The 23,442-nt window shown below is 45.3% G+C and overlaps 1 protein-coding gene across 1 annotated transcript in view; it reads left to right on the forward strand.

Moving 5' to 3' along the window:
• LOC132867674 (zinc finger protein 585A-like) overlaps positions 1-23,442 on the forward strand; it is a 1,308,017-nt gene that overhangs the window by 63,880 nt on the left and 1,220,695 nt on the right. The window contains exons 2-3 of the mRNA XM_060900668.1: positions 8,776-8,947; positions 10,805-11,076. Of these exons, the coding sequence (XP_060756651.1) occupies positions 8,788-8,947; positions 10,805-11,076 (432 nt within the window). The 5' untranslated portion in view covers positions 8,776-8,787. The remainder of the gene's footprint in view (positions 1-8,775; positions 8,948-10,804; positions 11,077-23,442) is intronic.

The following is a 23,442-nucleotide window of genomic DNA, read 5'->3' on the forward strand; positions in this document are numbered from 1 at the left end:
GAAGGTTCTGGGTTCGAACCCAGTGGCCAATAAGGGCCTTTCTGTGTGGAGTTTGCATGTTCTCCCCATGTCTGTCTGTGTGGGTTTCCTCCGGGTGCTCCGGTTTCCCCCACAGTCCAAAAACATGCAGTTAGGTTTATGGGATGGCCTTGGGCTGAGGTGTCCTTGAGTCAGGCACCTAATTCCCAACTGCTCCTTGGGCACTGTTAGCATGGCTGCCCACTGCTCTGGGTATGGGTGTGTGCTCATTGCTCATGTGCATGTTCACTGCTTCAGATGGGTTAAATGCAGAGAGGAAATTTTACAAGTGTGTGATGTAGTAGAGTTGTGCTTTCTTACTTTCCCGTTATAAGTTAAACAGATGTTATATTAAACTTTTGTCTTGTCAACATTTTGGAAATTGTGTTCATTGAGATATTGTTTAAAATGTTACTTTTCAAAGGGGGTGTACTCATTTACGCTGAGCACTGTATGTACATACATTATGGCTTGGAAACTACTACAGCTTGCGCCAATTACAGTGGCCCCATTGTACAATCTGCATGTCTTTGAACTGTGGGGGAAACCGGAGCACCCGGAGGAAACTCATGCAGACACTGGGAGAACATGCAAACTCCACACAGAAAGGCCCCTCTTGGTCGCAGGGTTCAAACCCGGAACCTTCTTGCTGTGAGGTGACAGTGATAACCACTACACCACCGTGCCACCATGGTACATCAGCACTACATGGTAACAACACCAATTTATACAATCACCTTAAACGTCACCACAGAGTGCAATATGACGAAGCTGTAAAGGGCAAAAAAAAACAGCAAGTGAAAAATGTCTGTTGCCTGACAGCACAGACATTGATAACTGAAACCTTGCACAATGCATCACCATACCCATCAAGCTTCCATAGGCATAAGGAGATAACGGAGGCAATCACATCACTTAGCCAAAGATATGGCCTCCATTAACACCGTACAAAACGAGGGATTTAGGAAAATGATCAACACCTTGGACAAGCGCTACTCAATGCCCTCCCGCAACTGTGGGAAAGATGGCTTGCTTCAGGTGGGGGTACTCCAGCCTGCTGGTGGCCGGGAGCTATTGAGCCACGAGCTGGACTTCCCCCGACAGGAGTGGCAGAAGGCAAGCCGCCCACTGAGAGGTTGACCACAAGCTCGCCTCCGTGACACACTCACAGTTCAAGGAAGGTGTTGGGGTTGTCCTGGGGGCCCATCTTCACCAGCTGGACGGGCATGCTGGCCGCAGGGACGATCGCTGGAGCACCCGCAGACTGTATCCAGCTCCATATCACCTGCGGGTCCTTATCCAGGCTTTGAGCAGAGCCTGGAAGCACCAGCCCTGATCAACTGTCAGCGCAACGAGGGCGTGCTGCTGGAGGTTTTTGGCGAGCATTTGGAAGAGCTCTTTAAAGAAAAAGAAGCAGCCTTTATTTGTTGCATGCACGCTCAAGCACCGTGAAATTCATGCTCTGCATTTTAACCCATCTGAAGCAGTGAACATGTCCACACGCGCGCACACACCCAGAGCAGTGGGCAGCCATACTACAGCACCCAGGGATCAGTTTGTCAGGAGTGGCGAGCTAAGGTGAAGTGAGGACCCAAGAGCAGACTCAGAAAACAGGCAGTGCAAAGAGAAAACTTCTTTTAATGAAGTAGATGGCAGAAAGCCAAAAGGTACAGTTGGGCTCAGGCAAAAATTTGTAGTCAAAAACACAGAGGAGCAGGTAGACATGATCAGGGACAAAAAAACAGGACAGAAAAATCTTCACAAAAACTGATGAACACAGGGACAAGGGAAGTCCAGGCAGAGGTTGCAAAAGGCACAATTCAAAATAACAGGCAGGCAAAAAAACAGGGACAAAAAAATGGACAGAAAAACTTGACAAAAAACAAGGAGAAATTCAGGCAGGGGGACTCCAGAGACACAATACCAATGAGTTGTAGTGAGGCGAGGAAAGTCTACTAGAGACAGTCTGGCAAATGGAGTAGCTCTAAACAGTTCTTAAAAAGCCCTGGTTGATGGGAGAAGAGTGGTAGCAGGTGTGGGAGTGCCACTTCAGGCAATGGGCTTCAGCAAGGCAGGACTGAATTTCTGTCCTGGAGCTGGCATGGAAGTCCCACAATCCATGGGTGGACTGGACCGGACTGTGACACAGTTAGGGGTTAGGTACCTTGCTCAAGGGCACTTCAGCCCAAGGCCGCCCCATGTTAACCTAATTGCATGTCTGGTTTGGATCCCGTGGTAATGTACATTCCTCAGTCCCGGGTTTCGGCACCAGTGTAACAACTTTTTAACTTTGGTAAAAACAGAGGAATGGGAAGCAGGGTTCAGAACAGGTGAGTTATTTTATTTTCATACACTTTTCAGTGACAAACACACATGCAACGGCGTGTCACAACTCGCTCATTCCTGACTGTCTGAAAGACTCACCGAGACAGGTTAATAGACAGCCAGTAATCTGACACAGGTGCACCTCATCACATGCTACCTGCTGGTTCAACCTGCCTCCTCACCTTTCACAGCCGACGCTCGATCACGATCGATAATTGCAGCGTCCCAGCAATTATGGAAAGCGTATAGTTAATTGAAAATGGTACAAAGACAACATATCAAATGTTGATATTGAGACTTTATTTATTTATAAAAATATCTGCTCATTTTGAGTTTGATGTCAGCATCACATATTTAAAAAAAATTAACATCTTACAATATTGTTTGAAAGTCTGGAATAAGATTTTATTTTACAAAAAACATTTCAGAGATTCTTTTAACAATAAAAAGCTGTATAAATGATGGCATACAAATAGCGGTGTTCTTGGGGTTGGTGAGACATGGAGGGCTGGGAATACCATCTTGCCAACAGTTCAGGTAGGAGTCCTTTGAGAGTAAATGCTTTGGCTTTCGCAACATTCTGTTGTGTGGTTGTCCCCCCCCCCGCAAACTGTTCTTCCGTGGGGCGGCACGGTGGTGTAGTGGTTAGTGCTGTCGCCTCACAGCAAGAAGGTCCGGGTTCAAGCCCTGTGGCCGGCAAGGGCCTTTCTGTGCACAGTTTGCATGTTTTCCGCGTGGGTTTCCTCCGGGTGCTCCGGTTTCCCCCACAGTCCAAAGACCTGGAGGTTAGGTTAACTGGTGACTCTAAATTGACCGTAGGTCTGAGTGTGAATGGTTGTCTGTGTCTATGTGTCAGCCCTGTGATGACCTGGTGACTTGTCCAGGGTGTACCCCGCCTTTCGCCCATAGTCAGCTGGGATAGGCTCCAGCTTGCCTGCGACCCTGAAGAAGGATAAAGCAGCTAGAGATAATGAGATGTTCTTCCGTGTCAGGACTCTTTGGGGGGGGAAAAGAACGTATATTCCAACATGTAACTAACGCTAGGCCACAAATCTGCACCATCACTCCAATCATTTCGAGGAATTTTGTATGGATCATAACCACTAATAAACTCTAATTTCTCTGTATATCTATCCTTTGCTTCTTTCTGACGAAGATTATCCAAGTAATCCTGTAGGTTTTTTTTTTTTTTTAGCTGTAGTTTTCTTCAGGCAATAGACACCGGACATGTTCGCTTGGCTTCAGTATGTGAACAGTATGTAAACAAAGTTTGCTTGTCCCCCAGGCATAGCCTAGCTACAGTTGCTATGGTAAATGTGATGTCAGTGCAAGGGTGCTTGCCCGCGCACTGAAGTGTCATGGTACCAGTGCAACAGCAAACTGCTTGAGGGCGTTTGCTGTGGTTGGGGATTTCCCAGGGGTATTTCTGGTCTGCTTGAGTGCATCATGGCAGCAAACCAGTCTAAAACACTGATTTTCCTTCAACATTTGGCCCAAACATCACAAGGTAGAAATCTGACGTGATTTTTCAGCAAGTGTCGGAGTAAAAAAATAGCATGTTGGCAAATTTAGTGTGTGTGGGCATGAAATTAAAGTGCATCAGCCCTGAAACACAAAAGTGCTCTGGGGAGAACACTGCCACTGTGTTGCATTATGTCTACTTTTAACAACGCACTGTAACCGTTTGGGAAATGAGGAGACCAATTACTGTACAGTAGTTTTGAAAGAGAAATGTTCTCCCATTCTTGCCTGATATAAAGTTTCAGTTGCTCAACAGTTCGGGTCTCCTTTGTCGTATTTTGTGCTTTATAACGCGCCAAATGTTTAAAATGGGAGACAGGTCTGGACTGCAGGCAGGCCAATTTAGCACATGGACTCGTTTTACTACGGAGCCATGTAGTTTCTTGCTGAAAGAAGGAAGGCCTTCCCTGAAAAAGATTTTGTCTTGATGACAGCAAACTGTTCTGAAACATGTATATATCATTCAGCATTAATGATGCCTTCCCGGATGTACAAGCTACCCATGTCATCTGCACTAATACCATCACAGATGCTGGCTTCTGAACTGTGCATTGATGATAAGCCGGATGGTCCCTCTCCTCTTTAGCCTGGAGGACGTGATGTCCATGATTTCTAAAAAGAATTTTGACTTTTGATTTGTCAGTCCTGGGGACAATTTTCCACTTCACCTCAGTCCATCATAAAAGAGCTTGGGCCCAGAGTAGGTGGCAATGTTTCTGAATATTGTTTACATATGGTTAGCTCACCGGTCATAGGGCGAGGAGCTATTGCCATCACGAGGCATCTGTCCGTCCATCCACAATTAAAAAAAATTGCTACTCCTCCCTGAGTTTTCAATGGATTTTGATTCTGATTGTTTTGTTTGGAAGATCTAATTAGTCCACACAAAAGTTACTCTCTGGTTTTGTGATTTCTCATTACGAAGTTGCTAATTAGGCCGATTAACAAACTTTCAGGAAAAGCGCTCCTGTTTCCTAAGTTTTCAGTGGATTTTGATTCTGATTATTTTGTTTGGAAGATCTAATTGTTCTCATGAAGAACAACTTAGCTAGTTATGAGTCTGGTTTCTCATGGTCCAGCTGTTGGAGCAGCTGCTTCGTTGATGCTCTGGGTTTATTTTATTTTAACTTGCATTTGTGGATGCAGTAATGAAGTGTTTTCACAGACGATGTGTTTTTTTTTTTCCTCTGGAGTGTTCCTGAGCTCATACAGTGATTTACACAACAGACACATTTCTGCTTTTAATACAGTGTCACCTGAAGATTACAGGCATCCAATGTCAGTTTTCAGCCTTGTCTCTTGCATACAGAGATCTCCAGATTCTCTGAATCTTTTAATGATATTATGTACCATAGATGATGTGATCCCCAAATTCTTTGCAGTTATACATGGAGAAATGTTATTCTTAAATTGTTGCACTGTTTGCCCACGCAGTCTTTCACAGAGTGGTGAACCCCTCCCCATCTTTACTTCTGAGAGACTCCGCCTCTCTGGGATGCTCTTTTAATACTCAATCATGTTACTGACCTGTTACCAATTAACCAAATTATTTTATTTATATATAATTAATTTTTTTAGCATTACACAACTTTTTCATTCTTTTGTTGCCCCGTCCCAACGTTTCTGAAATGTGTTGCTGACATCAAATTCAAAACCAACATATATTTTTTTCAAAAAACAGTTTCTCAGTTTCAACATTTGATATGTTGTCTTTGTACTATTTTCAATGAAATACAGGGTTTCCATGATTTGCAAATCTTCACATTCTGTTTTTATTTATGTTTTGCACAGCATCACAAGTTTTTTTTTTTGGAACTGGGGTTCTAATTAGCTGAAATGACTGGGTAGACTTATTTTTTTTTGGTTACATATGTTAGTATAAAGAACTTTAAACATATTCAAAAGTTGGTTAAGTTTTTGTATGATGTCTGGATTGTCATTATAAATAACTGTGATGCCTTCTCTACCAGTTAGATGAGGCTAATGCATATAGCTGAGGATGAAGCATATAGCTTCATTTAAATGCGACATACTCATTTGGTTTGATCCACATTTCCGTTTAACATAGTACATTAAACTCCTGATCCGTAATAATTCCATGAACAATTAGTCATGCAGCAGTACTACACTGATAGTGTTTATAGTTAAATTATTACTTGTATGGTGGTAATTAAGGACAATTAAATACATTATTCTCCATGGGCCCTTTTAAAGTGGCATACCGTCACGTTATAATTCTGGCCCGCCACCCTTCCCGTGGCCAAAAAAAAAAGGTAACTTCATTATACACCAAATAAATCGTAAAGTATTCGCTTTTATTATAATTTTGTAACTATTTAACACACAGAAGACCATTAAACAAATGCATGCGGGGCTACCTGAAGTGGCCACGCGATTGCAATAGAAAAACATCCAGCCAACTGCATACAGATATACGAGGGCATTCTACAGTTAAAACGATCGAAATTCACATGAGTATTTGGCAGCAGAGAACTTGCAGTAGCTGGAAGAGGTAAATTTGCTCTTTATTGAATCAATAATTTCAGACTAACGTGACCAAATATTGTTGAATTTCATAGACAGGAACAGTTTATGAAAAACAACAACATTATCATTAAATTTCAAAGTGACAAAAATATCCAGTCAAATTTCTCATGAAATTGTGTATACAAATTTCATTACTTCTGGTTAATTGAAAAAGCAAAACACAGTTTTGAGCGAAGGCATGTCCATGAATTTTTTTTTATGGAGATTATCGGTCGTATGCATTTGCATGGAAGTTCATTTATTTTTCACACACAGAAAAAAAATAATTAATTTTAGAAAATAAAATTTACGTGTAAACATGTGCTATGTTATACTCGTTTCGCTCAATACAATACGGATTCTGCATTTTGTAATTACCACAGCTTTTGGATTGCAGCATGTGCACTGTTCATTGCAAGAATAAAATGTTTATTACATTAAAATAATGCAATTTTAGAACATGATTTGGCATAGGATCAATAAATAATTATCAACTGCTCCAGAAATAATCAAGAATGTATGTTTATATTTGAAACTGACAGCATATTTATAGCTTTTCAGCGATATTGTGATGTGTGAAAATTTGCTTCTTATTTTTAGCGTTAAGATGCTAGAGGTTAGACAGCATACATAAAAAAAAAATCTCTCTGTCAACCTCTAGCTGGCTGGAATATTGTTGTGTAAACTTTAAAAAGAAAATGGTGGATTTCAATCAAGTGAGATCTGAAAATGGATTTGCGCCAATGGCTGGTGAAAAAGGGGGAGAAAAGGGAGAAGAGGCTGCATCAAATCCACCTAAACAGAAGGCAGTCAGTACTTGTGATGGAAGCCCATCAGGAGACAGGTGCATCAGTCTCAACTGAAATGTCACTGTTATGAGTCTCACATTGACAATAAAGATATGTACATAAAGAGTTTTTTTTTTTTGTAAAATGATTTTAACAATGATTTAGCATTTCCTATCCATTTATTGGCCAGCTTCACTGTCAAAAAAGCCCAAAGTCCGTCAGCTCCAGAGGGGCTTTGCCTCCCTGGCCCCCCCATCGGGGCTCCGCCACCCCCGCCACCACCTTTTATTTTTGAAAAGTGGAGAACCCTGAAATAACTACATAAGATCAAAAGAAAACATTACTATAAGATTTGTTTTAATATATGTGGTCATATATGAACAATAAGGATCAAAGTACATGTTTTCAGCAAACGCATAATAATAAGCATATTTAATTTGACAACTTTTAAATCATGGAATGTCTCTGAGTTAGTGTACTTGTGGGTCTGAAATGTAACTGAATAAGTCAACATTTTTCCACACTGTGAGCAGTGATATGGCTTGTCTCCTGTGTGAATGCGCTGGTATATTTGGAGATGGCTCTGCATCGTAAAACTCTTCCCACAGTGTGAGCAGTAATATGGCTTCTCTCCTTTGTGAACACGCTGGTGTATTTGGAGACTGCTCTGATGAGAAAAACTTTTTCCACACTGTGAGCAGTGATGCGTGTTGGAGCCAGTATTTACCCTTTGTGTTAGTGTGTGTGTGTGTGTGTGTGCGCACCTTCTACTGGCCTGGAGTGTATTGTGTCCAGAGGAACGATAAATACCTATCTAGGAAAGGACCAGGTGTGGCTGATTGGAGGCAACAGCTTCTTATGTCTGTCTCCTGCTGTGCTCCAGCTTACCATCTTGTAGAGGTGTAATGGTACATGTATTCGTACCGCACTGTTTCGGTACAGGACTTTCGGTATGGTGCAGATGTGTACTGAATGCAATTTTTAACAGAAATTAGCATAATTTAACTGTAATGCATATGTTGTTAGCATGAAGAACTTCAAACGTATTGAATTAATGTCCAGGTTTTTGTGTTACACCTAGATAATCATTATAAATAACTGCGACACCTCCTCCTCTAGCAGTTAGATGAAGCTGGTGTATATAACTGTAACCAGGATGACTAGTTGCATTTAATGCTGTACACTCATTTGTTTTAATCCATGTTTCTGTTAAACTCCTGATCAGTGATACGTTCATTAACAATTAGCGTTTCAGATATAAGAGATCTAATATTTAATCGTTCTACGTTTAGATCAAAGGTGCTGGCAGTGGCTGTACAGTCAGTATGATCTAATCTTATATTAATTAGATTACTAGAACAAACTTTGAATATTTCTCCTTTTTTGTATAGCTTGGGGAACCTGAGTGATGGCTCTGTGCAGCTAGCAGACAGTCCGTTTAGTCTGTTTGTCTGCTCCCTGTCCTTGGCTCTGGATTGTCACAGATTAACTAGGCCTGTTCTGAGACTATGAGCTATGCTGTGAGAAATGAGAGCAGCACCTTCCCGAGTGGGATGGATACCGTCCTGCCCTAACAAATTTGTTGTTTGATCTTTAGCTGTGTGAAGACATGAACACAGAGACATCCAAAGATGGAGGGACGTCAGAAGTCTGTGTGAAGAAAGAGGAGACGCTGGAGCTAAACATCTCCAACCATGGAGACAACCTCGACAACCCACCTGAACGTCTTTGCATTAACATGGAAGATCATGACAATAAAGACTACCTCTGTAAGACATCAGCCCTCTCTGGTGTTCAGTAACTCTCACTGTTTATTCTACCCTACACACTAGTGCACTTAAAGTCCAATATAGTACATTTGGGATGTAGCCTCAGTCTCTGATTATTTAATCAATAAACTATGACAAAATTAAATTGAATTTGATATTTTTATTGATGGTGTGAACTTTGTCTATAGAGAGTGTAATATGGTAGCAAGGAGTGAGAAACTAAGTCATTTTATATATATATATATATATATATATATATATATATATATATATATATATATATATATATATATATATATATATATATTTGTCATTATGAAGAGATGATGTTAACCTGAGCCAAAAAAGTGTGGAATATCACACCATGGGTCATGCTGTTATATAAAAATCTATGGCGGGTGATTTTATTTTCATTCAACAGAACAGCCCAAATTGTATTATTCCCCTCATACCACAGTGATTTGCCAACAATTAAAATTTTTAATGTATTAATGAATGACACGTTGCATGTTTTATTTGTTTCTGTTTACGTTTAATATTACAGAATGTCTGTCATTCTCTCCAGCCACTCCTGTGTTTTGTTCTGAGACAAAAAAAAAAAAAAGGCAAGTTCTTGTGTGACTGAGAAAACCAGAAAGCACAAACTCCTCTGTCCTGAAGACTCCCCTATCATGGGAAACTTACTGACTGATATCTGGGTCTCCTTCAGTAAATGTTAAATAAACCTGTCCTAATGTCTTCACCACATTAGAAGAATATAGTTTTTTTTCCCCACCCATTTTCTCCCCAATGTTGTCACCTGCTAGTACCCACCCACCAGCCAGGTCTCTCTAACCATGTGAGTGAAGGCTAACACATGCTTCCTCCCAGACATGTGAAGCCATCAACCTCCTCTTTTACAAATGCAGCTCATGCTCCATCAAAGGGCAGCAAAACACACCCAGAGGAAAGTGCTATGTGCTCTCTTCTCCACATGCATGAGCTTGCAGAAGACCCCAATTGGCTGTGATTAATACAGGAAAGAGAGAACGACCCTTTAGTATTTCTCTGGAATGGGATGTTCAATAAGCACATAGGGATGTGATGGACAGGTGTCCAAATATCTATATACAGATTTAGGGGCATCACAGTTTCTGGATTCGATTGTGAGCTCGGGTTGCTGTCTGTGTGAAGTTTTGCAAGTTTTCCCCCTGTCTGCATGGGTTTCCTCTGGGTCCACTGGTTTCTTCTTAAACAAATTGGTTATGCTTAAATTGCCACTAGATATGATTTTTTGTAATTAAATATGAATCCAAATGTATGGCATTGGAAAAAATGCCTAGATCTAGAAATGGCAGAATTGTCAGCAAGCTCAAATAGAGATGTGCATGAAACTTTTTACTTATTTTTTTTAATTCTATGTGCATAGTTATTTTTGTTTGTACCTGCATGTAATTTCCTGACAAATTTGGGAAATTCTGTTTCCCAAAAGATAAGGAAACAAGTAGCCAAATTTAAAACAACCATGACCCTGACCAGGCAGGTCCTAAGGATGGCATAAATATATCACACAGTGCCACACTCATGTTAATGAACATTGTTTTATTTTGCCCTGCAAGATTGATATCTGACCACTTGTTTACTCCCACAAGGAAGTAAAAAATTTTATACTCCTGTACCTCATGTCCTGTGAGATCTCAATCCTGAGGGACACCTCTAGTCTCACCCAGATGCTCACTGAACCTTACTGGCAAGCTTTCTTCAGATAATCTTTGTACCATACTAATGTACTGTATATGGTCTTAGATACACACACACACACACATTATACATACATTTGGGCCTCATTTCTTCCTATTGTGTTTTCTCTATGCCCAGACTGTGAAGTTTGCAAATCCTTCTTCTTCAACAAATGTGAGGTTCATGGACTGCCCCTCTTCATCTCAGATACTCCTGTTCCCATGGGAGTCTCTGACCGAGCCAGACAAACTCTTCCTCCTGGGCTAGAAATCAAGAAGTCCAGTATTCCTGACGCAGGCCTGGGAGTGTTTAATAAGGGGGAGACGATTCCAGTAGGTGCACACTTTGGACCCTACCAGGGAGAGCTGGTAAACCGAGAGGAAGCCAGGAAAAGTGGAGACTCCTGGGTTGTGAGTTTCTCACAAATTTATTATAAAGACTGTATATTTGTAAGTAACAACTCGGTGAAGGTAGTTCCAATTAATATCAATTTCTTCTTGCCAAAGATATGTGAAGTAGGGGTTTAAATCACAAGTTCCTACATCGATTCTTTAGCCAGTGTGGTGCAGGGCTCGACATTAACAGTAGCCCAATTGCCCGGGGCAACCATTCAATAGATTTGGACAACCAGACTCTCACAAATGCTTGCCCGATCGGGCAACTACCCAAATATGTCAACTTGCGTGAAAAACGATGTTTATTCATTCATATTATGATGAAATTCCATCACAATTTGCGATTGTTTGACTCGGAACATGTTATCATTACGGGATGTTCAACAACTAGCGGAATTCACATTTGCACATCACGGGCTCGCAATGCAGTTTCTCATTGCTAATAATTATCACGTAGTGCATATTCAGTGTTCTATTGGTATGTCCTTCACTACATGATTAATTACCGCATTACTCGCACGGGGCACTAGTGTCAATGCTTGTTGATACAGACAGCGTCTGAGAAGGTTGAATAATAAATAAAAAAATAAAATAAACATTAAAGTCACAAACTTTGGCATTATGTCTGGTTTGGAGAAATTTGGTTTTAAAATAAAGACAAGGAAGAGAAGAAAAAGAAAACTCAATCAAGCTCATCAGTGGATTCAAAGAAACTGTATGAGGTGAAAAGGCAAAGAACTGTTATTCCCAGCTGTTATTCAGAGTTTCCTGGATTGAAGTTGGTCAAACCTGAGAATATAATTCATAAATCGCTTCATGAAAATTCCAACAGGTCCAGATGATGTCTGTTTTGATCTTTTGTGCATTGATATCATATATTATCATAGCTTCCATCCCTTTCAGTTGGTACTATTTTCATCAGACTTTTTGTGCCCTCACCTTTAATCAGTGGCGGTTCTAGGATTTTTCTGAAACAGGGGCCACTATGGGGCCATATGTAACCTTCAGGGGCCAACAGTGTCGCCACCATCTTTATCCAGTGATAACGCTGCTTAAATGAACATCAATTGGCGACAAGGCAATACGCACATTATCCAGCAGGTGGTGGTAAAACATCTTTGCTGACAGTGTGAAAAACATAGGAAATATGTACCAAGATGGCAGAGCCCGAGACTTGCCATGCCAAAAGGCTGAACGTGACATCCAGTGTTCTTTATCTATGGCTGGAGTGTCTATCAACTTGTACACTAGAGGAGGGGGTTGTTGTAGAGGAGGGGTTGTTGTAGAGGAGGGGGTTGTTGAGGGGGGGTGTTGAGGGGGGGTGTTGAGGAGGGGGTTGTTGGGGGGGGGTGTTGAGGAGGGGGTTGTTGGGGGTGTTGTTGAGGGGGGGGGTGTTGAGGAGGGGGTTGTTGGGGGGGGGGGGTGTTGAGGAGGGGGCCCATTCAGAGCATTTTGGCATTTTGTCCCGGGCCCAGCCAAAGCTGTCAGCGGCCCTGACACTAGGTCACGTCCCTGAATACTTGGTTCCCTGCCATTGAGCATCTTCTGGACTATGCAACAGGACTCTGGTCTGTGGAATTGGAGTATGAAATTACTGTGGACTCTGTGCCACAAGGCTGTGTCATGTGACTCATTCTTGCACCCATTTATTACCCATCATAGTCTTACTAAATTTATTTACCCATCATAGCCTTATTGTAAATAGGCTACCAACCTGATTTGTACATTTTGTTTAGTGGATTGCATACTGTTATACATCATACCTATATTGCTTATTTTTAAAGCTTACTCTTCTTCAGTATACTGCTTCTTGGCATCTGTGGGCTCTTCCAAACGGCATCTCACTGTACTTGTATACTGACAATAAAGAACATCTACTTCTACGCTACTATCCAAGCACACAAATGAATAATTCAGTACCCTTTTTCAAACTTAAATAAAACATTATGAATCAGTAACGTTTGTAATAATTCTTTTTTTATTCATTCTGTGTGTATAAAGGGCACATAAAACATAATCAACAACATATAGGATAGGAGCACATAGGATAACAGAGGAGCAACAGCTTTTAACTGTAGGTGCAACAACATCTCATTCTCTCTCTCTCTCACACACACACACACACTCTCATTCTCTCTCTCTCTCACACACACAGACACACACACACACACTTCAGAAAAGAAGAATTCTCCGATTGCCATGCTTTGAGCTAAAACGCCTGACAAATTCATCCAAATCCAATGACTTGGCCCGTCGAGATTCGAGATTAGACACCTTAATTTTCTTCTGGAAATCTGGATCAATAAAGTACCTCTACTCTACTCTACTCTACTCTACTATTGTTAAGCAATGCATAGTTGTTGTCAGCTGACAACTTCAACAGGATGCTGGGCATACATACCATCAGGTCCAGGTGGCGCAGCACAACTTGTCTGCTCTGACCCCTCTGCTAGGCACTGGGACATGTCTATAAAGAGCAAATGGAAAAGAATGAAACAATCACAGTCAGTGCAATACACATTGCCTGTAATCTTTTAGTCATATTTTAAGACGAACGCAGCTTACCATTGGAGGAAGCACTATCTGGGGACTGTGGTCCGGGTAGTTCTTGTGGGTTGAAGCAGTCAGGTTCGCCCTCACTCTGGCTTTCATCATTTGAACCTGCACCATCCGATAGAGCTAATACAGAAATATGTCACAAAATAAATAACCCGTATTTCTATTCAAAATGCCATCTGACAACTACCAATTTAGTTATTTTAATAAATAAAATGCAATTAAGTACATTACACCCATACAACATGGCATCATTACCTAGAGGGTTACTATTACAGCTAAAGTTGAACTACATACAAGTCTAGAACTAAAGTAGACCCTTAAACTGTGCATTTCTCCTCTATGCAATCTCAATTAATGCCATTTCCAGAAATACCGGTACAATACATTGTATTATTTGTAGTCATCTGGTTTTGCCTACTACATCATGTTTTCTCTGACCTGGTGAAGAGGGGCTTGGGCTAGCAGACTGGTACTGCAGTTGTTGACCGTCCTGTGGCCCTGGTGCCTGCGTACTTGTGCTGCCCTCGTTTAAACCCTCACTTTCAGTTTTTCTTTTGATAAGAAACTGCTGAATTCCCTGCGTCTTTCTTTTCATACTCGCTCTGTCTCTATATCTGCCAAACATGATAGTTAAGATTAACCCAAAATCTTGAGCTTTGAATAAACAGGTCAAAGCTATTGCTATCTTACCAAACAAATTACAACTTAACATCGCTATGCAATGACTTACAAGTTTAGAAGCCAACAGCTTTAATGTAGTTACAGTTTAGTTTAATACGAACCTAAACTTAACAACCAACAAGAAGATTTGACTCACCAAAGAATGAATTCGCCTAGTTGAACATCAGTCTCGTCGCCGCTGACTGGCATTAGTACTTGTGCATCCTCTTTGATCACATGGAAGCGGAATGGTAAACGCTGTGGTAACATTAAGCAATGGAAAAAAAAAACTGTTAGGACTAGGACTGTTTTGGCCTCTAGAGGCCGCTGTTATTTCCTTTTCATGTCATGTTTATTTTGGCCTCTAGAGGCCGCCACTGTTCCTGTGTTTTTGTGTTTGTGTTAATTGCCTAATTATCTTCACCTGTGTCCTTAATTAGTTTGTCTATTTATACCCCTGAGTTCAGTCCTCTTGTCACGGAGTCTTTGTGCTGTTATGTTTATCTCCAGTTTCCTTTGTACTGTGTTTTTTGATCTTCTTAGCTTTTGTATTTTTGCACTTTGCTTTTCTTTTGGATTATACTCTTTGGTTTTTTTTTGTCTTTTGTTTTGCCCTGTATATAGTGTATTTAGTTTAAATAAACCTTTTGATTCTTTTTCTACTTCCGCCTCACGCCTCTGCATTTGAGTCATCCCCCTGGTGGCCTAGTGGGGGTTTGCTGGATTATCACACCAACGAACCAGGTTCGAATCCCAGCAAAACCCTAACAGAAAGACTCCGTCATGACCGACTCAGCAGAGGCTGCTTCAACTGTCTACCCGGCCAACCTTCAGGGAATTATGGCAGCTTTGACACGCTTCGGAGCGACCATGGACGCTCATGGACGTACGCTCACCAGCCAACGTGAGGCCCTCGCTCGCCACGAGGAACTGCTTCAGCAAATTGGGAAAACCCTGGCACAGCTGACATCTCTGCCTGCATCTCCTGCTCCTGATCCAGTTCCTGCTCCTGATCCAGCTCCCACTCCTGCTCCAGTGCCTCCTGCAATGCTGCCTTCTTCACCTCGCGAACCCAGCCTTCCTGCACCACAGAGGTATGACGGCAAGCACAGTGAGTGCCGAGAGTTCCTTACCCAGTGTCAACTCACCTTTGAGCTTCAGCCTACCACCTACACTACGGATCGCCGCAAGATTGCCTTTGTGATCACCTTATTAGCTGGTAAGGCGCGAGCCTGGGCTACTGCTATCTGGCAAAGACAGGGACCTGAGTGCTTTGATTTCCAGCTGTTTTCTGAAGAGATGCTTCGGGTCTTCGATCAGGCAGACATCAGTACCGACGCAGCCCGAAAGCTCATGTCCATCCGGCAAGGAGGAAGCGTCGCAGATTACGCCATCTCGTTCCGAACACTCGCAGCAGTAAGTGGATGGAACGAGACTGCCCTGGTGTCAGCCTTCCACCATGGTCTGTCTGACCCCATCAAGGACGGTCTGGCCTCTATTGGATGCCCAAGTGACCTCGAAACCCTCATCTCACATGCTATTCGTCTGGACAACAGGATGAGAGAACGCCACCAAGCCTTGAGCCCCCCCAGCCTCCCTACCTCTACCTGGAGACCGTCTACCTCCTTCAGTGACTGTCCAGAACCCATGCAAGTGGGTCGTACTCGCCTCTCCGCATCTGAGAGGGAGCGCAGAAGGAGGGACAAGTGCTGCATCTACTGTGGCAAGCCTGGTCACTTCCGAGCATCATGTCCCGAACTCTTGGGAAAAGGACCGCCCCGTCCAGCCGAGGGAGGGTTGTGACGGGGCCTACCCTCTCTCCCGGACTCCCTGGCCAAGGAATCTACATCCCGGTCTCCATCTCCTGGGGTGAGTCTGTCCACTCTTGTCAAGCTTTGATAGACTCAGGGGCGGCTGGGAACTTTATGGATATTCACTTCGCCCAAAGCATCAATATTCCGACTGCACCTCTTGAAGTCCCACTGTCTGTGTCTGCCCTCGATGGCCAAGCGTTAGGTGATGGAAGAGTCACCCAAGTTACTTCTCCAGTTTTCCTCCAGTCTCAAGGTCACAAGGAAGAAATATCCCTGCACCTGATTCCTTCACCTGAGTTCCCAGTTATTCTAGGCCTTCCTTGGCTTACTCGCCACAACCCTCGCATAGACTGGGTAACAAGCCAGGTTGTGGAATGGGGCCCTGCATGCCATGCCTCTTGTCTGCTCTCTAGCTCTCCTGTGTCTCCTGCCGAGCCCCCTGATCTCACCGAGTTATCTCAAGTTCCCACAGAGTACTGGGATCTCAAGGAGGTATTCAGCAAGAGCAGGGCCGCCGTTCTTCCTCCGCACCGGGCCTACGACTGTGCCATCGACTTGCTCCCTGGGACTACCCCTCCTCGTGGCAGACTGTTTTCACTCTCTCAGCCAGAACGCAAGGCCATGGAGGAATACCTCAAAGATGCCCTGGTCTCTGGGTTTATTCGACCCTCCACTTCACCTGCTGGAGCCGGCTTCTTCTTTGTCGGCAAGAAGGATGGGGGGCTCCGACCATGTATTGATTACAGGGGCCTGAATAAGATCACTGTGCGCAACCGATATCCCCTTCCGCTGATGTCCACAGCTTTCGACCTGCTCCAAGGCGCCACCGTCTTCACCAAGTTGGACCTACGGAACGCATACCACCTCATCCGTATCCGACAGGGAGACGAGTGGAAGACTGCCTTTAACACCCCGTCTGGGCACTACGAATACCAGGTGATGCCCTTCGGACTCACCAACGCACCAGCTGTTTTTCAGGCCCTAATCAACGACGTCTTAAGGGACATGATTAACCTATACGTTTTTGTCTACCTCGACGACATCCTTATCTTTTCCAAGACCGTGCAGGAGCACCGCCACCATGTCCGCCAGGTTCTCCAGAGGCTGCTACAGAACAATCTGTTCGCCAAGGCCCAGAAATGCGAATTTCATGTTCCCGAGGTCTCCTTTCTGGGATTTATTGTACGGACAGGCCAACTCCAAATGGACCCTGCCAAGACCCTGGCCGTCCGGGATTGGCCTACTCCCAAGTCCGTTAAGGAGGTTCAGCGGTTCTTAGGATTCGCTAACTTCTACCGCAAGTTCATCAGGAACTTCAGTTCTGTGGCAGCACCCATGTCTGACCTCACCAAAGGGACAGGTGGATCTTATGGCTGGTCTCCTCAGGCAGAAAAGGCGTTCAAAGACCTCAAGGACCGCTTCTGCACGGCACCCATTCTGGTTCTCCCGGACACCTCCCAACCATTCATCGTGGAGGTGGACGCCTCGGACAGTGGTGTCGGCGCGGTGCTCTCTCAACGTTCGGAAGGAAAGCTGCACCCCTGCGCTTACTTCTCCCACCGCCTGAGTCCTGCTGAGTCCCGGTACGATGTGGGGGATCGAGAACTGCTAGCGGTCAAACTGGCCCTTGAGGAGTGGAGGCACTGGCTGGAGGGAGCACAACATCCATTCCTGGTTTGGACTGACCACAAGAACCTGGAGTACCTCCAGCAAGCCAAGAGACTGAACCCTCGACAGGCTAGGTGGGCCCTGTTTTTCAGTCGGTTTGACTTCACCCTCTCATACCGCCCCGGCTCCAAGAACACCAAACCTGACGCACTGTCCAGACTGTTCTCTGCCACTAACAGGGAGAATGAAGTCGGGCCTATTATCCCTGTGTCCCGGATTGTGGCCCCTGTCCGCTGGGGTATTGAGGAGGCTGTCCGACGAGCCCAACGCCAGGACCCCGGTCCTGGGACGGGGCCACCAGGCCTCTTGTACGTCCCACATCAAGCCCGGGCCAAGGTTCTCCAGTGGGGTCACTCTTCCCCTCTCACCGCCCACCCGGGAGCTCGGAGGACCCTGGACTTCCTGAAAAGACGCTTCTGGTGGCCTAACATGGAGAAGGAAGTAAGGTCATTTGTCCTGTCCTGTGAGGTTTGCACCAGAACCAAGAACCCACGACAGCGTCCCCAGGGTCTCCTGCATCCTCTGACCATTCCCCGGCGTCCCTGGTCCCACGTGGCAGTCGACTTTATCACGGGTCTCCCTGAGTCACAAGGTAACACGGTCATTTTGGTCTTAGTTGACAGATTCTCCAAGGCCTGCCGCTTCATACCACTGTGCAAACTCCCCTCTGCTCTTGAAACTGCGAAACTTTTGTTTAATCATGTCTTCCGAGTCTTTGGTCTTCCACAGGACATCGTCTCAGACCGAGGGCCCCAGTTCTCCTCCCGAGTGTGGCACGGGTTCTGCAAGGTCATCGGAGCCACTGCCAGCCTCTCCTCTGGGTTTCACCCACAGTCCAATGGTCAGACGGAGAGGCTCAACCAGGACCTGGAAACCACCCTGCGAGGCCTGGCTATGGATAACCCGACATCGTGGAGCACCTGGCTGCCATGGGCGGAGTACGCCCACAACACCCTGCAGTCATCGGCCACCAAGCTGTCGCCATTCCAGTGCCAATTCGGGTTCCAGCCACCTCTGTTCCCGGACCAGGAGGAGGACGCGGGGGTGCCCTCGGTCAACCAATATGTGAGACGGTGTCGCAAGACCTGGAGCAAGGTCAGGAAGACCCTCATACAGACCTCCAGAACCAACCAGACTCAGGCCAACCGCCATAGAAGACCTGCACACGCTTTTCGCCCTGGGCAGCGTGTTTGGCTGTCCACTAAGGACCTTCCACTGCGGGTGGAGAACCGCAAGCTTGCTCCTCGCTACATTGGCCCCTTCAAGGTGGTGCGCAGGGTGAACCCTGTCTCCTACCGGCTCCAGTTGCCCCGGACTCTGAGGATCAACCCCACTTTCCATGTTTCCCTGTTACGGCCCGTACTGACGTCTACGTATGCCCCTGCCCCTAGGAACCCCCCACCCCCCCGCATCTTCCAGGGGCAGACTGTGTTCACTGTGAATCGCCTGCTTGACTCCCGCCGGGTCCGCGGCGGGTTGCAATATCTGGTGGACTGGGAGGGCTATGGTCCTGAGGAGCGCTGCTGGGTTCCTGCTCGGGATGTCCTTGATAAAGAACTATGTCGGGACTTCCATTCGGCCCATCCGGATCGCCCTGGGAACGTCAGGAGACGCTCCTAGAGGGGGGGGTCCTGTTAGGACTAGGACTGTTTTGGCCTCTAGAGGCCGCTGTTATTTCCTTTTCATGTCATGTTTATTTTGGCCTCTAGAGGCCGCCACTGTTCCTGTGTTTTTGTGTTTGTGTTAATTGCCTAATTATCTTCACCTGTGTCCTTAATTAGTTTGTCTATTTATACCCCTGAGTTCAGTCCTCTTGTCACGGAGTCTTTGTGCTGTTATGTTTATCTCCAGTTTCCTTTGTACTGTGTTTTTTGATCTTCTTAGCTTTTGTATTTTTGCACTTTGCTTTTCTTTTGGATTATACTCTTTGGTTTTTTTTTGTCTTTTGTTTTGCCCTGTATATAGTGTATTTAGTTTAAATAAACCTTTTGATTCTTTTTCTACTTCCGCCTCACGCCTCTGCATTTGAGTCATCCCCCTGGTGGCCTAGTGGGGGTTTGCTGGATTATCACACCAACGAACCAGGTTCGAATCCCAGCAAAACCCTAACAAAAACTCCACGGGTCTGTTTCTTCTTCCATTCAGTTGTATTGACGCAACAGCCAAGCGACTAAATAGGCTGCAATATGTCCAAAACTTAGCTGCTAGGGTACTCACTCACACCAGGCCCTGGGATCATATCACGCCTGTTTTATACAACCTACACTGGCTCCCAGTTAAATGCCGCATTCAGTACAAAATTATTTTACTTGTTTACAAATCCCTACATAACCTGGCCCCTCCCTATTTATCAAATCTCCTAACTCCATATCAGTTACCTTTAAATCTTCGCTCTACAGATGCCCACCTATTAGCAGTCCCTTACTCTCGGCTCTGTTCTATGGGTGACAGAGCTTTCAGTGTAAATGGCCCAAAGCTGTGGAATGCCCTGCCACTAGCGTTACGCCAATGCTCAACACTGTCCTCTTTTAAAAAACAGCTAAAAACACATCTCTTTAGCTTGGCTTTTTCTCTTTGATTTTTAATAATGTTGTTATTGTTATTATTGATTTCTTATTATTTTATTATTGTTATTTTATTGTTCTGCTTTTATTGTTTTTCTACTGTTCAGTGTCCTTGGGTACCTTGAAAGGCACTTATAAATAAAATGTATTATTATTATTATTATTATTATTATTATTATTAACAGGCGCACTGCCACCAACAGTTTGGGGGTGGAACTGCACCAATGATTATTGAATTCTCTGGTTGTTCTTCTCGCCAGTTGATTGACAGAACAGGGGCACTTCAGGGGCCAATCAAATTAGATGCGGGGCCATGGCCCCTGTGGCCCCGCCCCTAGAACCGCCCCTGCCTTTAATGACTTGGGACAGGCATGAATGTGCAAATTTGAAACCAATTCTTTTGTTCAAATGGCATAGAAATGAAAACTTAATGGTACCATCACCAAAGAGCAAATTGTAATTGTGGAATTATAGAATTATGAGCACACAAAAGAACACAATGCACATTCATGGTGGTTTACACAAAACGTGGTTAGACACGATATAATTGAACCCAGAAACCAAGGGAACACAAAGAAGGATAAGAAAATCAACAAAATAAGCTTTTAAGAGGCATTAGTAGAGCATGTGAGTGAACATTGTGTTGTAAGCATATGTGTTTGTGGCATATTCAAAGGAAAAAAGTATGTAATTTTTGGGCAACCATGTTCTGAGTTCGGGCAGCCAGATTTCTACAAATGGTTGCCCAAATGGGCAATCATGTCTCAAAGTTAACGTAGAGCCCTGTGGTGGAAATTCACCTGTTTAGTAATAGAAATACTAGTAACATCTGAAATAATGCTCAAGCAAATATTTATTTATTGTATAATTTAAAAATAATTATTCATGAAGAATCACATAAAATCACAAGCCCAGGTAGTCATTAACATAGGTCCTCCCATAACTACTTCTAAGCATGGTCAGCTTCCTTTGTTACACAAGATATTATTCATCATCATAGTTTCCATCAACATTACTGTAGGTCTCCCTATGTGTAGGACAGAGATCAGGTTTATAACTTGGCTTTATTGCCACACTTTTCAGTCTAACAATAACCAGTCTAGCACAGACACACACACAACCGGCGTCTGGTTCAGGGATGAGCCCTTTCCGCTCTCGCTCTCCCCTCCTGATATAGGGCGCGGTCACTGGGAAGACACACAAACACAGGTTAATTGCTCTCAGGTGTAGTGATTCTACCACTTACCTTCCCTGACTCCACCCTCCTGTCACAGACCGGCGCTTGACCACGCCCCCGCTGCCACATACCCCCACCGCCCGACTCAGCTGCCCGGCCTGCAGCCGACTCCCCCCCCCCCCCCCCCCTTGACGGGAGAGGAAGTCCGCCACGACCATCTGCGCCCCCGGCCTGTGGACCACCTTGAAATTAAAGGGTTGGAGCGCCAGATACCAACGGGTGATCCGCGCGTTGGCATCTTTCATGCGGTGGAGCCACTGGAGGGGCGCGTGGTCCGAACAGAGGGTGAAAGGGCGCCCCAGCAGGTAGTACCGGAGGGCGAGAACCGCCCACTTGATGGCCAAACACTCTTTCTCTATGGTGCTGTAGCGCCCCTCACGCACCGACAGCTTCCTGCTGATATACAGGACCGGGCGGTCCTCCCCACCGCCCCCAGCCCTCTGTCCGACGCATCGGTCTGCAACATAAAAGGGAGAGAAAAGTCAGGGGAGTGTAGAAGTGGCCCCCCACACAGTGCAGCCTTTACCTCTGAGAAAGCCCGCTGGCATTGCTCCGTCCACTGGACCGGATCTGGTGCCCCCTTTTTAGTGAGATCAGTCAGCGGGCTGGTGACGTCCGAATAATTAGGTATAAACCTACGATAATAGCCAGCCAGCCCCAGGAACTGTCTCACCCCCTGTTTGGTCTTGGGCCTCGGGCAGGCCGCAATTGCTGCCGTCTTATTAATTTGGGGACGCACCTGCCCGTTGCCCAAGTGGAAGCCCAGATACCATACTTCCACCCACCCAATCGCACACTTCTTTGGGTTGGCTGTGAGCCCCGCTTGCCTCAGCGACCTAAGGACGGCCCTCAGATGTTCGAGGTGCCGCTGCCAGTCATTACTATAGATGATGATGTCATCTAAATATGTGGCCGCATAAGTGGCATGAGGGCGGAGGACTCTTTCCATCAGCCGCTGAAATGTAGCGGCGCCCCAAACAGCCCAAACGGAAGGGTGACGAATTGGTGTAAACCAAACGGTGTGGAAAAGGCCGTTTTTTCTCGGGATAGTGGAGTCAAGGGGATCTGCCAATATCCCTTCGTCAAATCCAGCGTCGAATAAAAGCGAGCAGTGCCGAGTCGATCGAGCAACTCATCAGTACGAGGCATTGGGTACGCGTCGAATTTAGACACCGCGTTGACTTTTCTATAGTCCACACAGAACCGGACCGACCCGTCGGCCTTGGGTACCAAGACCACCGGGCTGCTCCAGTCACTGTGGGACTCCTCGACGATGCCCATTTCGAGCATGGTCTGAAGTTCTTCCCGAACCACCTTTTTTTTGTGTTCGGGTAGCCTGTAAGGGCGGCTACGCACTACCACCCCCGGGGGCGTCTCTATGTGGTGCTCTATGAGGTTAGTGCGACCGGGCAGGGGCGAGAACACATCCGAAAACTCGGTCTGCAACTGGGCGACCTCCGTGAGTTGGGTCGGGGAGAGGTGGTCTCCACAGGGGACCGGAGAGGTACGTGATGCCAATGTCCCTTTTTGAACCTCCGGCCCCAGCTCCGCCTTCTCCGGAACCACCAACACCAACGCCACGGGGACCTCCTCGTTCCAGAGTTTAAGCAGATTGAGGTGGTAAATCTGTAACGCCTCACCCCTGTCTGTTCGCCTCACCTCATAGTCGACGTCCCTGACTCGCCGTGTGACCTCAAAGGGTCCTTGCCACTTGGCGATCAATTTGGAGCTCGACATGGGCAACAGTACGAGTACCTTATCTCCCGGTGTGAACTCTCTAAGGCGCGTACCCTTGTTGTACAGGCGGGCTTGCCGTTCCTGGGCCTGCCGCAAATTCTCCTGAGTTAGGTGGGTGAGCATGTGGAGTTTTGCGCACAGG

The sequence above is a fragment of the Neoarius graeffei genome, chromosome 19 (genome assembly GCF_027579695.1).
Source record: "Neoarius graeffei isolate fNeoGra1 chromosome 19, fNeoGra1.pri, whole genome shotgun sequence".
NCBI lineage: Eukaryota > Metazoa > Chordata > Actinopteri > Siluriformes > Ariidae > Neoarius > Neoarius graeffei.